The sequence below is a fragment of the Crocodylus siamensis genome, chromosome 6 (assembly GCF_052110815.1).
Source record: "Crocodylus siamensis isolate JL-2025a chromosome 6, ASM5211081v1, whole genome shotgun sequence".
In the NCBI taxonomy this organism is placed as follows: Eukaryota; Metazoa; Chordata; order Crocodylia; family Crocodylidae; genus Crocodylus; species Crocodylus siamensis.
Window position 1 is genome coordinate 26,234,824 of NC_143400.1, and position 15,761 is coordinate 26,250,584.

General features: G+C 52.4%; 1 protein-coding gene across 5 annotated transcripts; it reads left to right on the forward strand.

Moving 5' to 3' along the window:
- The first annotated feature begins 462 nt into the window (after nt 1-462).
- On the forward strand, nt 463-15,761 carry LOC149861886 (uncharacterized). 5 transcript variants are annotated; one of them, XM_090054639.1, is made up of 9 exons: nt 463-798; nt 1,079-1,249; nt 1,646-1,853; nt 2,472-2,603; nt 2,688-2,777; nt 3,262-3,446; nt 8,511-8,637; nt 11,308-11,424; nt 13,574-15,761. In XM_090054639.1, exons 1-9 carry the CDS (start codon nt 679-681, stop codon nt 14,458-14,460), a joined length of 2,037 nt encoding a protein of 678 aa, XP_089910765.1. In that variant the 5' UTR covers nt 463-678; the 3' UTR covers nt 14,461-15,761. The 5 variants fall into 5 exon arrangements, with proteins under 5 accessions (XP_089910765.1, XP_089910769.1, XP_089910766.1 ...); XM_090054640.1 differs by having other exon boundaries at nt 464-798; nt 13,577-15,761; XM_090054642.1 differs by having other exon boundaries at nt 728-864.

Sequence of the window (15,761 nt, forward strand, 5' to 3'; positions counted from 1 at the left end):
CCACGTGCAGCCCCTGGGATTCGTGGGAGCTGCACGCTGCTGGGGGCTCTGCCTGTTGTAGCTAGGAGCCCCACAAGGGCCTGCCAATGGCAGGAGCTGTGCAGGAAGTGGGGGGGGGGGTGGTAAGGGAACTCATACCCACCCACAAACCCCACACCCCCACTTCACAACCCCTTGCTCACAACCCTCCTACACCCCCACACCCCCGACACCTTCACAAACCCACGCCCACCCCCCAACACCCACCCCCAACTGCACCCCACACCCAAGTACCTGCATATATTTCTAAACAAGGTTCAAATAGTGTTATATTTAGTTTAATTTGTAAAAGACAAAAACAAATTGCCATGCATTTAGCATCATTCCAGATATTTGTGTGTGTGTGCACATGATTCGCCAGGGTGTATCTAGTTAGAGCTGGCCCTGCTTGGAGCAGGGGGTTGGCTGGGCTCCCTTGCAGCCCCCCGAGCCTGTGCTTGCGGAGGGCAGTGCTGCTTCTAGGCTCAGCTCTGCTGGCCAGCGCTCTCCTCCCGGAGTGTGTCCGCACCTCAAAGCCCCCGTCCGCAGCGCATGGAGGGCAGGAGGCAGGTGCAGGACCCCCTGCTCTGTCTGCAGTCCCTGTGGCCCGTGCCCCCTCCCCAATGCCCCTGCAGCAGGCGGAGCTGAGCACAGGATGTGATGCCGCTTCCTGAGCCCGGAGCTCCCTCCCTGGCCTGCCTGCCTGCAGGAGGAGCGAGCCCACAGAGCAGCCCCTGGGGACCTGCCCTGCCTGCGCCCCCACCCGGCCCCCGGCTGCCGGTCAGGATTGCAGAGCACCAGCAGGGCTCAGGCTGCCGGTTGGGAGCCAGCGGGGTTGGATGAGAGGTGGAGGATGGGCGGGGTGGAGGGCACTGGGGGGGAAGGGCAGGGGCAGGGGGGCTCTGCTTGTTCTGGGCAAGCGGTGCCAGGCTGCAGCCCAGGATGCTGGTGCCTGTGAAGCTCCTGATGGCAGGGGGGAAGCAGTGGGCTCATGGGGGGAAGGGGTTGGGTCCTGACTCATGATAACAGTTGTTGTCTCCTCCTCCCATCGTGGCTGCAGCCTCCAGTGAAGATGGAGGAGCAGGACCCGGCTGGCCCTGAGCCCAGGGCAGGAGCTGAGGTGGCAGGGCAAGCCTCTCATGCTGTGCAGGCAGGGACAGGCGGCGCATGCCTGAGGTGGGCAGCACGACGGGTCAAACAGGAGCTGGAGGAGCCCGTCCGGCACTGGCAGGTGAGTGTCTCTGTGCTGAGGCTGTCTTGTCAAATGTAGCACTGGGGTCAGCCCACCTGGACCAGGGTGTCTGCCCCAAGGGGCTGCAGGAGGTTTGCAGTCACCTGCGGGAGCCCCAGCGCCGCAGCAAGGAGCAGATGCTGGAGCTGGTGGTGCTGGAGCAGTTCCTGGCCGTCCTGCCCCAGGAGATGGAAAGCTGAGAGTTGGGACATGGCGTGGAGACCTGCGTTAAGGCTGTGGCACTGGCTGAAAGGTTTTGGCTGGGGCAGCAGGGGCATGAGACTCCAGGAGACAGCATTTTACCCTGGTCATCAATGCTGCCTCCCCATCTCTGTGTGTCTGGGGAGCCAGCACCATCTCTTCCAGCTCCCAGTGACGTGGTTGTCTTGTCCCTAGGTTATAGCCCACAGGCAGCTCAAGGACATGGCCTTGGACATGGAGAGACCTGGAGCATTGCGGGAACCTCTCTGCTCCTGGCTGGGGCAGCTTCAGTCCTGCGCTGGGCACGTGGTGCTGGAGGAAGCAGGTTGGGGGGACACCCCAGGGTCCCAGGAGGAGCTGCCTTGTGTTCCCAAAGAGGAGCCCACACCCCACCAGGAGCCAGGTAATGTGCCAGAGGTCTGGGTCCAGGTCCTGGGGAGCCCCTGGCACTGCTGCCTGCCTGGCGCTTCAGCACCTGGAGTGAGGGGCCGGGAGCAGTGGGAAAATCCAGTATCTCTCTGGGTCTCATAATGCTACTGTGATAAATATTGATGGTTTGAGGCCCAGTTGCTCTTGTTAATGGGGTGCACCTCCAGCCCCGCAGTGGCTGCACTACCCCCATCTGCCTCCCCCAGCTCCCTAATCTGTCTCCTCTCTCCTGCCTGCCACATCTTGAGGTTAGACTTAAAATGTGTAGGGTTACACATGCAAGCGCCGCAGCACTGGGCACTTCGAAAAACGCCTGGCGCGGCCATGCTTGCAATTGGATAATTGACAAAATGCACATCGGTGCTGAGCAAAGGGTGGCACTGTGCTTTAGATCTAAAACACATCGAAGGTGCTTTCATTCAAAAGTGCACTGCTGCCATCTCCCGCGCGCTGGCATGCATTTCGCTGCTTATACAACTGAGCGCGGCGTGGCACAGGTCGCATCAGCTCCCATGCAGAGCAGACCTGATTTTCTTATGGCAGGGTTAGGGTGTCTTACTTCAAAAGCGCACCACCACCATTTCCCCTGCAGCACTGTGCATTTTGCCACGTGTACAACTGCAAACGAGGGAGCACAGTGAGTGTCAGCTCATGTGCAGAGCAGACTCGATTAATCGAGTCTGCTGCGACGCACTGGATCTCCAGCCCGTCCAGGCACGAAACGGTATGTGTATAAATGCCCTGGGGTTTCCTAATGGCTTTGGGCTGGGTTGTTGACAGGTAACCCCATTCCTGTGTCCTCCTGCAGATTCCCCCGTCACAGAGGAGACCTGGGACTCATCGGCAGAGGAAAGCTCTTTGGGCTGGTTCCTTGGACCCGGCCTTTTGCTAGAGGCAGGTAAGAGGGAGCGAGTCTGCCCTTTCCAGCAGGCTGGGAGACATGGCCTGTCAGCGGCAAACACTTGTCAGCTTCAGTGTTTTGCTGAGGATCAAGTCAGCGTGTTGCCTTTTCTGCCAGCACCCCCTAGAAGCCACCTGCACCCCCTGAAGCAAGTGGCCCTGTTCATTCCCTCTTCTTCCCCTGCAACGTGGATCCTGATTCAGCACCAGGGTCTCCCCCTACCCCAAGTTGCATCTCCTGCAGGGAGTGATGTCCATGGCTGCCGCTTCAATCAAGGGCAGAGTCACTGCAACTCACCTCCAACGTCATGGCCATGGAGGTCTATTAGAAGACCTGTAGGACTTTAACTCTTCCACCTTTCTCCTGTCTCGCACACAGAGACCTGGGGCTGACTGAGGGCCACAGCAGCATGAAAGAGGAGCAGGGCTTTGCCTTTGCCGATGGCACAGGAGTGACCCTATATCTTCTCTTGCTCACTCAGCAGGTGCAGGATCCCTGAGCACCGCCGAGGAGCAGCCTCCCGAGGCAGGGTCTGCCAGCCTGGTGCTGCTGAGACCGTCCTCCATAAGACCTGGGGAGAGGGGCTTCCTGACATCTGAGCCAGGCCAGGTGCTGGAGAGGCAGGGCTGGTGCCCACAGCAGAGAGAGAGCACAGCCACGAGCAAGGTACAGGCTCCTGTGGGGTATGAGTGGAGCCAGAGTGTGTGTCAGCATGTGCAAGAGCCCAAGTGTGGGCGTTTGGTACGTGGGCTATTGTGGTGTGGTTTCACACCCCCCCACCCCATCTTTTTTCTGACTCGAGGAGTTAATAGGCATGGTGTCCTGTGAAGATACACCGAAGGATAAAGGATGGACGCTCTGAAGGGGCACGGTATTAGAAACCTAACAAGAAATATCGTGCAGACACAATGAAAGCACAAGAAGAACGGCCAGGGACCATTGGGGCTGCACAAAGGGCTCCTAACGTGCCACAAATGCAAAAGGAAAGCATACAGGTGATGGCAGAATGGGCACCTGCCCACCAGGGAAGTGGACCAGGAAATACCCACAACCTACAGGGACCAAATCAGGTTGGCAAAGATAAAGAATGCGCTGCGCCTGGCAAGGACGGTTAACAAAAAGAAGAAAATATGCTGGCCAAAAAAGAAAGACCAAGGAAGCCGTGGATCCATTGTCAACTAGCCAAGGAGATGCAAAGGAAATGGAGCTACTCAGCAGGTCCTTTTTCTCAGTCTTCACGACATTGTAAACTGCAGCCAGACACCTAATAAGGATTATTTGGATAAAAAAGGGGGCAAGCTGAGGGATGAGATAACAAGGCAGAGGGTTGGAGAGGTCCCGATTCATAGATTCATAGATTCATAGATGCTAGGGTCGGAAGGGACCTCAATAGATCATCGAGTCCGACCCCCTGCATAAGCAGGAAAGAGTGCTGGGCCTACAATACCCCAGCTAGATACACATCTAACCTTCGCTTGAAGACCCCCAGGGTAGGGGAGAGCACCACCTCCCTTGGGAGCCCGTTCCAGACCTTGGCCACTCGAACTGTGAAGAAGTTCCTCCTAATATCCAATCTAAATCTGCTCTCTTCTAGCTTGTGGCCATTATTTCTTGTAACCCCCGGGGGGGCCTTGGTGAATAAATACTCACCAATTCCCTTCTGTGCCCCCCGATGAATTTATAGGCAGCCACCAGGTCGCCTCTCAACCTTCTCTTGCGGAGGCTGAAAAGGTCCAGTTTCTCTAGTCTCTCCTCGTAGGGCTTGGCCTGCAGGCCCTTAACCATATGAGTGGCCCTTCTCTGGACCCTCTCCAGGTTATCCGCATCCTTCGTGAAGTGCGGCGCCCAGAATTGCACGCAGTACTCCAGCTGCGGTCTGACCAGCGCCCGATAGAGGGGAAGTATCACCTCCTTGGACCTATTTGTCATGCATCTGCTGATGCACGATAAAGTGCCATTGGCTTTTCTGATGGTTTCGTCACACTGCCGACTCATGTTCATCTTGGAGTCCACTAGGACTCCAAGATCCCTTTCTACTTCCGTGCCACCCAGCAGGTCATTTCCTAGGCTGTAGGTGTGCTGGACATTTTTCCTCCCTAGATGCAGCACTTTGCATTTCTCCTTGTTGAACTGCATTCTGTTGTTTTCTGCCCACTTGTCTAACCTGTCCAGGTCTGCTTGCAGCTGTTCCCTGCCCTCCGGCGTGTCCACTTCGCCCCATAGCTTAGTGTCATCTGCAAACTTGGACAGAGTACATTTCACTCCCTCATCCAAGTCGCTGATGAAGACATTAAACAGTATCGGTCCAAGGACCGAGCCCTGTGGGACCCCACTGCCCACACCCCTCCAGGTCGAAACCGACCCATCCACCACGACTCTCTGGGTGCGACCCTCCAGCCAATTCTCCACCCACTGGACTGTGCATTCATCCAAGTCACAGCCCCTTAACTTGTTCACCAGTATGGGGTGGGATACCGTGTCAAAGGCCTTCTTGAAGTCCAAGTATACGACATCCACCCCACCTCCTGTGTCGAGGCGTTTTGTAACCTGGTCATAAAAAGAGACTAGATTGGTCAGGCACGATCTGCCTGCCACGAACCCATGCTGGTTTCCCCTCAGCATAATTTGTCCTGCCGGGCTCTCACAAATGTGAGCCTTGATAATTTTTTCAAAGACTTTGCCAAGGATGGAGGTGAGACTAATTGGCCTATAGTTGCCCGGGTCCTCCTTCCTCCCCTTCTTGAAAATGGGAACCACATTGGCCCTTTTCCAGTCCTCTGGGACTTGACCCGTGCGCCACGAGCATTCAAATATTCCCGCCAGTGGCTCTGCAATGATGTCAGCCAGTGCTTTCAGTACCCTCGGATGGAGTTCATCCGGGCCTGCCGACTTAAAGGCATCCAGTTCTTCCAAGTGACCCTGCACCACCTCAGGGTCCACGCATGGAAGTCTGGTGCCTTGCTGCTGCCTCCCTACACTCCCAGTGAGAGACTTGTCATGCCTCTCGCTTAGGAACACTGAGGCGAAGAACTCGTTGAGGAGTTCAGCCTTGTCCCCTCTGTCCGTCACCAATTGTTTCTGCCCATTTAGCAGAGGTCGTATTCCTCCCTGAGCCTTCCTTTTACTCCCTATATATCTAAAAAACAATTTCTTATTGTCTTTTACTTGGGTTGCCATCCTCAGCTCCATGGTAGCTTTGGCCTGTCTAACTGCCTCCCTACAAGCGAGAGCAGAAGAGGTATATTCCTCTTTGGTGATCTCTCCCTGTTTCCACTTTTTATGTGCTCCCCTTTTGGCCCTTAGTCTGCCCTGGATTTCTCTGGTCAGCCAGGGAAGCCTCCTGGCCCCTTTCCCTCTTTTACCTCTCACGGGGATCGTCTCGCTTTGTGCTCGAAGGATAGTTTCCTTAAGGCACAGCCACCCTTCTTGGGCTCCCATCATTTCAAAACTACTACTCTGCAGTGCGTCCTTCACTAATCGCCTGAGTTCACTGAAATCAGCTTTCCTAAAGTCCAGCACGTTCACCCTACTAGTTACCTTACCCACTCGACGCCTTATGTTGAATTGTATTTTTAGGTGATCACTGTCCCCCAGATGGCTACCGATCTGTAGGTCCCCTACTATGTCATCCCCCGTTGCCAATACCAGATCCAGTAAGGCATTCCCCCTAGTGGGACCATGTACCTCCTGCGCCAGGTGGAGGTCCTGTACACAGGTTAGAAACCTGCGTGAGCGGTGGGACTTTGCTGTCTGTGTCTCCCAGCAGAAGTCCGGGTAGTTTAGGTCCCCCATGACCACCGCCTCTTTAGCTTTTATGGTCTCCGAGAGTTGCCTCAGGAGCCCCAAATCTATTTCTTCCCCTTGATGTGGGGGTCTGTAGCAGACCCCTACCACCAAATCCTTTTCTCCTTGCCCCCCATGTAGCCTAACCCACAGTCCTTCTACTTCCTCATCCTTTGATTCTGTCTTGATGAGGGTTGATGTATATTGCTCCTTGACATAGAGCGCAACCCCTCCCCCCTTTTTCCCCACCCTGTCCTTTCTGTACAATCTATAGCCCTCAATATGTACCGCCCAGTCATGGGATGAATCCCACCAGGTTTCCGATGGGTGTGAATGAATTCAAGTCAGCGGAGCCGGATGAACCTCACCCCAGGGGACTGGAGCAACTGGCAGAGGAGATCTCAGAGCCCTTGGCAGTACTTTTCATGAGGTCATGAGAAAAGGACCAGGTACCAGAGGTCTGGGAAAGGGCCAGTGTGGCTCTCTCTGTATACAAAGGAGGCCCCAGGGAAACTACAGACCAGTTAGCCTCACCTCAATTTCTGGGGAGTTACTGGAGCATATCCTAAGGAAAGCCATTTGCCAGCATCGGGAGGAGGGAAGGCTGATCACAAGCAGCCGGCGTGGCCTGCCAAAGCAAACTTGATTTCTGTCTTGGATGGAGTGACGACTTGGGTGGGTAAAGGGAGTGCTGTGGATATGGTGGAGCTGTACTTCAGCAAGGCTTTTGACAAAGTCCCACATGTCCTTCTCATAAACAAATTGAAGACATGTGGGCTAGATGAACCTACTATAAGGTAGACACATAACTGGCTCGATAGTCCCAAGCAAAGAGTGGTTGTATAAGAGGGCTGGGATAGGGATGATCCTGTCTCAGGTTGGGGTTTGGACTAGATGACCACTGGAAGTCCCATCAAGCCCAATTTCTCCAGGATTTATGAAGGGTTGGGGGTTAGAGACCTGGAGAGAAAACTTCACCAGCGAGCAGCTGCATCCAAACTGAGGTGGCAAGGAGGGCCTCAGGGGAAGCAGCACGGTACAGATAGCCCCAGGGGCTGGGACTGGAAGCACTGGTCTTGGCAACTCTAGGTTCAGAGGTCCCTGCCTCTGGAAGTGCTGCCTCTAAAAGGCAACAATTTAGGGCTGTGGTTCCCAGGAAAGAGCTCCTCTGGGCACTGTGTGACACCCAGCCAGCACCCAGAAGCATGGGGTGAGGGTCTCCTCGGCTGACCCCACCTGGTCCCTCCCCCTTGAGGTGCATCCAGGGGCTCTGCACCTAAGTCCAGCCAGGTCCCTCCATCCTTGCCAGTGCCATGGTGGTATCATGAGCTGGCATTTTGCTAGGAGTGAGCAGGACATTGGTTCACCCGCTTTACCTGTGCCATGTTAGGTGCTAACCACTGGAGGAAAACCCGACATTGGAGCAACCTGCAGAAAAAATCTAAATTAATCCCTGAGATCCCTGCCCAAGAGCCACATGGGAAGGAAAAGGAGACTCCTAATACTAAGCTTCAGGGGCTCAGTGTTTCCTGGGGAGGTGCATGGTGGAGAAAGAGAAATTCGGGGGTCCCCCAGCCCAGGAACAGGGCTCTCCCTGTGAGTCTCTGCCCTAAAAACAGCTTCTCCAAGGGACACTCGGGACACCTTCGCTCTGCCGGTGTCATTAAGGTTGGGCAGCACCCCCAGGGTAAGCACAGCAGGTAATAACAGAGGGAAGAGCTGCGGCAAGTACATGGCTGACGTGAGCTAAAGCAGAAAAATGCGCTGCTCCATCTGCAGAGCTATGTCCACACCAGCCCCGTTGCTGGAGCAGCTGTGTTAGTGGAGGCATAGGAAATTCGACAGAGTGAAGCTGGCAAATCTTTGCGGTGCAAAGTGGGAGTTGGGGCTGCGGGGGCTGGAGGATGCTGGAGCAGAATGGATGATGGTGGGATGCTTGTGTTGCAGCTCTCGGAGGCCTTTGAGGACGTGGCCCTATACTTCACCTGGAACGAGTGGGCGCTGCTAGAAGCTGGAGATAAGATGCTTTACCGGGACCAGATGCTGAAGAATTACCAAGCCCTTTTCTCCCTGGGTAAAGTTTTATTTCTTGTGTTTTCCCCAGAACCATTGCTCAGTGGGTGCATCTACATGAGATGCTAACTGCTCGGTAGCCTAATAACACTGCGCAGTAGCGTGCTGGGCAAAACCTGTTCCAATATGCTACTGTGCAGTAGTATTAGGCTACTGCACCATTAGTGTCTGAAAACCCCCCGTGTGCTGGTGCTAGTGCACAGGAGTGCCAGTTACTGTGCATGGATTTAGGGCTTGCTTATACAAGTTTCAACCGTAATGCTCAGTAACTATGCCGCATTAATGAATGTGTAGATGCATCTACTATGTAAAATGAAAAATGTCCCATTTTTCTCCTGGTGTTTCTACAAGCTGAATTTTGGCTGGTAATTTAAATCCACTTGCTACCCACGCTTCTGTCATTGCTCACGCTTCTTCATTTTGTTTTCTCCTGTCCACCTCCTTTGATCTAGTTGCTTTCACTGGGGTCTTCCCTCTGGTCCAACTCCTGTTGCTTCTGTGTTCAGCAGCTTATTTTCAAGATGATCTGTTTGCCCTCCCTGTGTGTTCATACCATTTCATTGTGCATAAATATTTTCTTTGGCAATTATTCCAGCCTCCTCACTCTCTTTCCTATGGTATCTGGCCCAGACACTTAACAATCCTAGCACGCACATTTCAGCACTATCTAAATCCTGTGTCTTCTCCTTCCCCAATGTAAGTTAATGGAGGTCTTATCAGTGTCACTGCTACAGCACATGGTTTTTCCATTTCCTCAACTTCTCCTCTAGTGACATGTGTACACGTGGTAGGACACAGGGATGTCTAAGGAGCCCCTGTAAGATTCTGCACACATTCCCTTCAAACATCTTCCTCCATGGACCACAGTCTTCATCTGCATGGACCACAGAGTCAGGGTTCATCATATTTGCCTTATGACTCATGCTTTCAAGTTCATTCTACCATTCCCTAAAGTTGTCCTAAAATCTCTTTTCATATCCAGAAGTCCCTTGTAAATATATGACCCATGGTGCCGATCGTTTGAGATCTTCATAACACCTAGCCCTGGAATAAGAAAAAATGAACTAAGTGTAGAGCCCTGTTAAAAACTCATTCCCTAAGGAGCTTCATTATAGGTGCTGGTTCTGACTTAGATGGTGTACACATCTTTTGCTAGGCAGGTGTACTTTTCTGGTGCTTTCTTATTTTTCCTCAGTCTCCAGCAATGGTGACAGAAAACAGAACAAAGAGCAATGGTCTCAAGCTGCAGGAAGGGAAGTTTAGGTTAGATATTAGGACAAACTTTCTCACTAGGAGGGTGGTAACTGATACAGATTACCCAGAAAGGTAGTGGACTCTCCATCCTTGGAGATTTTTACCACCCAGCTAGCCAAAGCCTTGGCTGGGATGATGCAGTTGGGGCTGGTCCTGTTTTGAGCAAGGGGTTGGACTAGATGTGACCTCCTGAGGTCCCTTCCAGCTCTAATTTCTATGATCCTGTGACCTGCTCAGATGCTTTCTTCCAGATCAATAAAGGCCATCTGTAACAGCATATTGCTTTCTGTACTTTTCTTGTACTTTCCCTTTCTAAAAACCAAACTGACTATCACTGATTCATGTGCTTCTGTTGATTCTGGCTGTACTAACTTTTCTATCAGTTTTGAATGAATGGCTAAGTAACTTGTATTCTCCTGTCACTGGGACTTTGGTAGTTACTCCCCTGTTGTTTAAAGAAGAAAAGCATAGTGATATTATACTTAGTCACCATTAAAGTCTTTTATCCTGTACAATTTTCTTCGTTAAGTACAGAACACGCCATTCCCCTGCACCTCCTAATACATTAGGGACTTCCACAGGTTGAGTACATGAACTTGCTGTTTAACATTTTTGTTTCATTTTCATCTTTTTCAACGTGCTGACTAGTTTCCTGATTCTCTGTGCACTGTGAGCTGGGTTGAATAATGCCACACTCCGGCCTTTTACGTTCTGTAAAAAAAAGCCGTCTTCTTCCTTCTTTTGGCCATATCCATACTGCAAGCAGGCTATATCATAAATACATATGCATTTATGCAACCTGTGCATTATCTCCTGTGACAATCAGCTCATTGCATGAACAAGCTGCTATACTTGCCTCTACATCTGTTATCCTTTTCTATGCAGTGCCAAACTGAATTACTCTCTCTCCTATGTACAGAGACTCATTGTCATCAGTCTATCATTGACTTTTCCCTTCCAAGACTCATCACTGCAAATTTTTATTGAGAATAAATCATTTCCATTTTTTTTTCCGCCTGGAATTACATGGATAAGATAGGCTGTGTCCATCCACGAGTGTGTTCATGTTCTTTCTCTTCATTTCAGTATCTTGAAAATATGTAAAAGCTTTCCCTGTCTTCTTTACAAATCGCTCCAGCTCTGCTCACTTTCCATACAACTGTGGGTTGTATGCCCTTCATGTACTTCTGAGAGATTGATGCTTTATATTTCATCAGATCATCTTTCCACTTGGATGATAGAGACCATCTTCTATTGAAGGTCTCTGCCTATAGTGGCTTCTCTTTTCTCCTAAATGTCTCCTTCCCTTTTCTTTTGGGTCCCCATTAGAAATCTTGAGTCTTTTGGTTCCTTTTGCCAAGTCCCAAGTGGGTCCTGGGTGGTGGAATAATCACCCTTTGCACACTCCCCAACGCAGGATACCAAGGTCCCACACCAGACTTGATCTGCCGCATCCAGCAAGGGGAGATGGAGCTCTGGGTCAGTGATTTGGAGGAAGCTGGAGAAAGCTCATTGTCTGAAGACTCGTCCCCGGGTGAGCCTTGAAAATCCCTTCCCCGCTCCACCCACACCTCAGCGCAGGACCCGGTGGGGCTGGAAACCTAAACACTTGCCTTGAGTTGCTGCCCCAAGGTCCTGACATAGCACAGCTTAGCCAAATGTGTGTTGTCCAGGTAGGTGCGCGAGTTCAGCCAGGCCTGTGGATAGGCCCATGGGGGCAACGAGGAGGTGATCAGGGCACAGGTTACCCAAGTGTCAGGTCAGAGTCTGGGTCAGTGGAGCAAAGAGCATAGGACCAGGCTTCAGGAGAGCTGAGAAGGGAGATCCAAGAGGCATAGTCCAAGATATAAGCTGAAGTCATGGGCCAGGGGTCAGAAATTTGGTCCTGAGCTCCAGGGAGAACCCAAGATCAGGGTCAAGGAAGCCGCGCTCAGTTGAGATGCCAGGAAAATCAGAGAGCAGACCAGTGCTGAATTTCAGGGGAGATCCAAGATCAGGGTCAGAAAAAACCAAAGCTTGGGTAAGGAGTCAGGAAAATCGAGGAGAGCAGTGAATGCGAGGCTCCCGGGAACGGGCTAAGGCTGTGTCACATTGCACCTGCCGCCAGAGGCCGCATGTGTATTTAAAAGAGGTGAATGGTGCTTTCAGCAGCTAATCTGGTTACGGAGAACCGGGGCAGTCACATCTGTGCTACTCTCATGCTTGGCCCAGCCAAGCCTGCTTGATCAGTCCTGCCTGTTTGCAGTGGGGGCAGATGACAGAACAAGGGGTTCAAATTGCAGCAAGGGGAGTTTAGGTTAGATATTAAGAAAAACTTTTTCACTAGGAGGGTGGTAAAGCACTGGAGCAGGTTACCCACAGAGGTGGCATCTCTAGCCTTGCAGCTGTTTAAGACCTGGATAGACGCAGCTTTGCCTGGGATGGTGTAGCTGGATCTGGTCCTGCTTTGAGCAGGGGGTTTGAGCTAGATGTGACCTCCTGAGGTCCCTTCAACCCTCATTTTTCTATGATTTGTTCATCCCTGGCAGCAAGTGTGTGTTCTCACTCCCTTCATTTCACTGATGTGAGGACAGGCCCCTTTTTCTTCCTCCAGTTAGGGCTAGTTAGCCATGAACTGCCCCTTCACCACGTATCACTCTCTTCCAGGGAGGCTGAGCCCAGGTCCCTAGGCAAGACGCTCTCTCATGAAAGGGGTGCCCACCCACAGGGAAGTCACAAAATGCGAGTGGCAAAGCTTAGGCTGCTGCTTTGATTTTAGGCACTGATCTGGCACCCCTGGGGTCCTGTAGGCTTGGATGTCCATTGTCTCTCAGCAATGTAACAGTTGATACCCCAGCCCACGGTGGCCATGCCTCTATAATGCCCTTTGGTAGGGCATGATGGGGTTTGAATTGCCCTATGGCAATTATGGTCAGCAAGAGCTCTTGGTGGCTCTAAAGGAGTGTGCCATAGGGAGGCTTTCACTCTGCCCACTGTTGCTAGTCCTATTGCTTAGTTTGAAGTGGATTTCCTCTCTGTAACAGTCAGGGGAATAAAACCAGTGTTTCATCATTATCTCAGTTGTATTAAATGGCTGCGAAGTGCAGGGGGGATTCAAAACTTCGATGCTTGGGGACATATAAACATCTCCTTGGCTGCTTGCGGACATGAAAAAGCCCCCAAAACAAGATAAAGCTTGCTTTATGGGAGAAGCAGCGTGTTATTTCAACCCGGGTCTGCAGCGTCTGTATAGGTTGGGTGTTTCAGCAGGGCTTTTTGGCGCTTTTATCGAAAGCTGATTCAGTCGGCCATTATATAAAAGTGCCAAAAGAGCCCCACTAAAGCTCCTGATCTATAGAGATGCTGCAGACCTGGGTCAAAGTCCCGCTTCTGAGTATGTGATGGGCTCCATGGGGGAGTGGACCAAATTTAAAGTAAAGCACCTTTTTGAGGAGGGGAGGTTCACATCTGCAAGCAGTCCTTCTCTCCACCAATATTGCCCACCTTCTGCTCCAGCTTTGGAGCACACGTGTTACAAACTGTGAGGCCAGAGACACACCGTCCACTGGCAATTGGACAACTTGTTCTCACAGAGGAGCCAAGGCCCATCCAGGGTTTGGGGACATCCCAGCATGGAGGAATAGCAGATCTTTCTCTTTGCCAGCTGGGCTGGGACTAATTTCTGGGCTCCTGTCTCCACCCAGCAGATGCTGAGATGCAGGGCAGAGCTGAGCAGCAGCTTTCCGAGGAAGGGCCTGCCAACCTGAAGCTGTTTCCAACCCAAACCCAGCAACTCTCCCAACAGGGACAGAGAGCAGCCGAGACCCGAAGGAGCCCTGGGTGCAGGGAAGGACTTCAGGGGCAGAGAGATGCGCAGAGCCACGAGGGCAAGGTTCACCCTGGGGAGGGATTGTATATATGCGGGATGTGCGGCGAGAGCTTTGCGGGCAAAGTGGAGCTCAGGGCACACAGGGGAATCCATAGGAGGGAGAAAACCTACCCCTGCACCGAGTGTGGGAAGAGCTTCCAGCGCAAACATCGTCTCATCAAGCACCAGAGGATACATGCAGGGGACCGCCCCCACCTCTGCCCCAAATGCGGGAAGAGCTTTGTCTCCCCAAGTGACGTCCGAGTCCACCAGCGCGTGCACACAGGGGAGAAGCCGTACTGCTGTGCCCAGTGCAGGAAGAGCTTCACCTGGCCTGTTCACCTCCAGAACCACATGCGCGTGCACACGGGGGAGAAGCCCTTCTCCTGCACCCAGTGCGAGAAGAGCTTCAGCGACAGCTCGACGCTCACCAGGCACGTGCGCGTGCACACGGGGGAGAAGCCCTTCTCCTGCACCCAGTGCGGGAAGAGCTTCACCGACAACTCGGCTCGCATAAGGCACCTGCGCGTGCACACGGGGGAGAAACCGTTCTCCTGCACCCAGTGCGGGAAGAGCTTCACTGAGAGCCCAACGCTCACCAAGCACCTGCGCGTGCACACGGGGGAGAAGCCGTACTGCTGTGCCCAGTGCGAGAAGTGTTTCAACCAGAGGTGTGCCTTGATCAAGCATCAGCGAACCCACAGGGCTGGACCCTTGCACTGAATGGGCGGCAGCCTCTGCAAACTGGTGCGTCACCCTCCCTTTCTTCACTTGGACAGTAATGCCCCCAGCTCCCCCCTCCTTCAGTGAGGAGTGTCCCGCTGCTCGGGAAACTTGTGGCTGCAGCTGAGACGGGGAGACAGCCGGTAAGCGCTGAGTCAAGGAGCCAAGTGGCAGAGGGGATAAAAGCCAGGGGACACAAATTGAAAGCTCCCCTGAAAATCAGCCTCCTTCCTCGAACCACCCAGCCCCCAGCTACCATGTGTACAGACAGCAAGGTGACTTCTCGCCAGTCCTTTCCTTGGCATTTTAGGACTTTACTGTTTGTGCTCAGTTTTTACTTGCCATGGTGGTGCTGACCCCCTAGCTGCTCCTGGTGGCCTACCTGCAGGCCTGGCTGTCTACACCTTGGCCAGACCCTTGCAACTGGTGTGTCTGTGATGGGCCTTGCTATAGCCCAGCCCGAGTGGGGCTTAAGGTATGAAGAGGTTGTTTAAGGGTATGTTTTGAGGGACAGAAGGGCTCGTGGGTCTTGGGAGGTCCCTAAGGGGAGGTGACAGGTCCCTTGCTGGAGGTATACCATTTCAGACACTGGGGAGGGTCTGGGGTATTGTGGGGCACGGGGTTTCTGGAGCGGGTAACAGGGAGGAGAGGATCATAGGGAATGGGGGAAGTATGAGAATTTCATAACATCTACAGAATTTGCTTCTTTGAGGCCCCCCTCCCCCATGCTGCTTTTCTGCTCTGTGCCCTTTACCGGGCTTTTCCTGGCTTCAACCTATAAAAAAAACCCTGTTCTCTGTATATACCTGTTATTGCCTTGGCCAGTGTCAGCAGTTTTGCAGAGAAATCATTTCAGTCTCAATCCCAAACTCAAACTTGCCTGCATTGTGAGGGCAATCCAGGCAGCATTCAGTCCTAGAGCTTGGGGACAGGACACCTCAAGATGGGGAACGGCAAAGGGCATCTTATCAAGAAGCTGTTTTGCCCAAGACTTCTGACTAGAGATGAGCAAGGCATGCCAAATCTCTCTTGTGCAGCATTTTTTTTTCATTGCTTTTCCATTTTCTGAGTTTCCTGTGAAACTGCCCTGACAAATACTGAAAAGGCAAATTCTGATGCATACATGTATATTTTATTGTTGGTTTGCTTAAAGAAGAGTCTTTGGGGAGGATGGGGATTTCCAGAAAGAATAACCTGACCCCTGCACAAAATCTGAAAACTAAATCGAGGAACAAAAATGTCAATAAAAAATAGTAAAGAGGCTTTGATTTTTGTTTTGGTTTGAAAAAAAAATAAAGTCA

Coding starts and splice junctions, on each gene's coding strand:
- LOC149861886 (XM_090054639.1), top strand. CDS start 679: ATGCCGCTTCCTGAGCCCGGAGCTCCCTCCCTGGCCTGCCTGCCTGCA. Junction 1,250..1,645: donor AGCCCGTCCGGCACTGGCAG/GTGAGTGTCTCT, acceptor TCTTGTCCCTAG/GTTATAGCCCACAGGCAGCT. Junction 8,638..11,307: donor CCAAGCCCTTTTCTCCCTGG/GTAAAGTTTTAT, acceptor TCCCCAACGCAG/GATACCAAGGTCCCACACCA.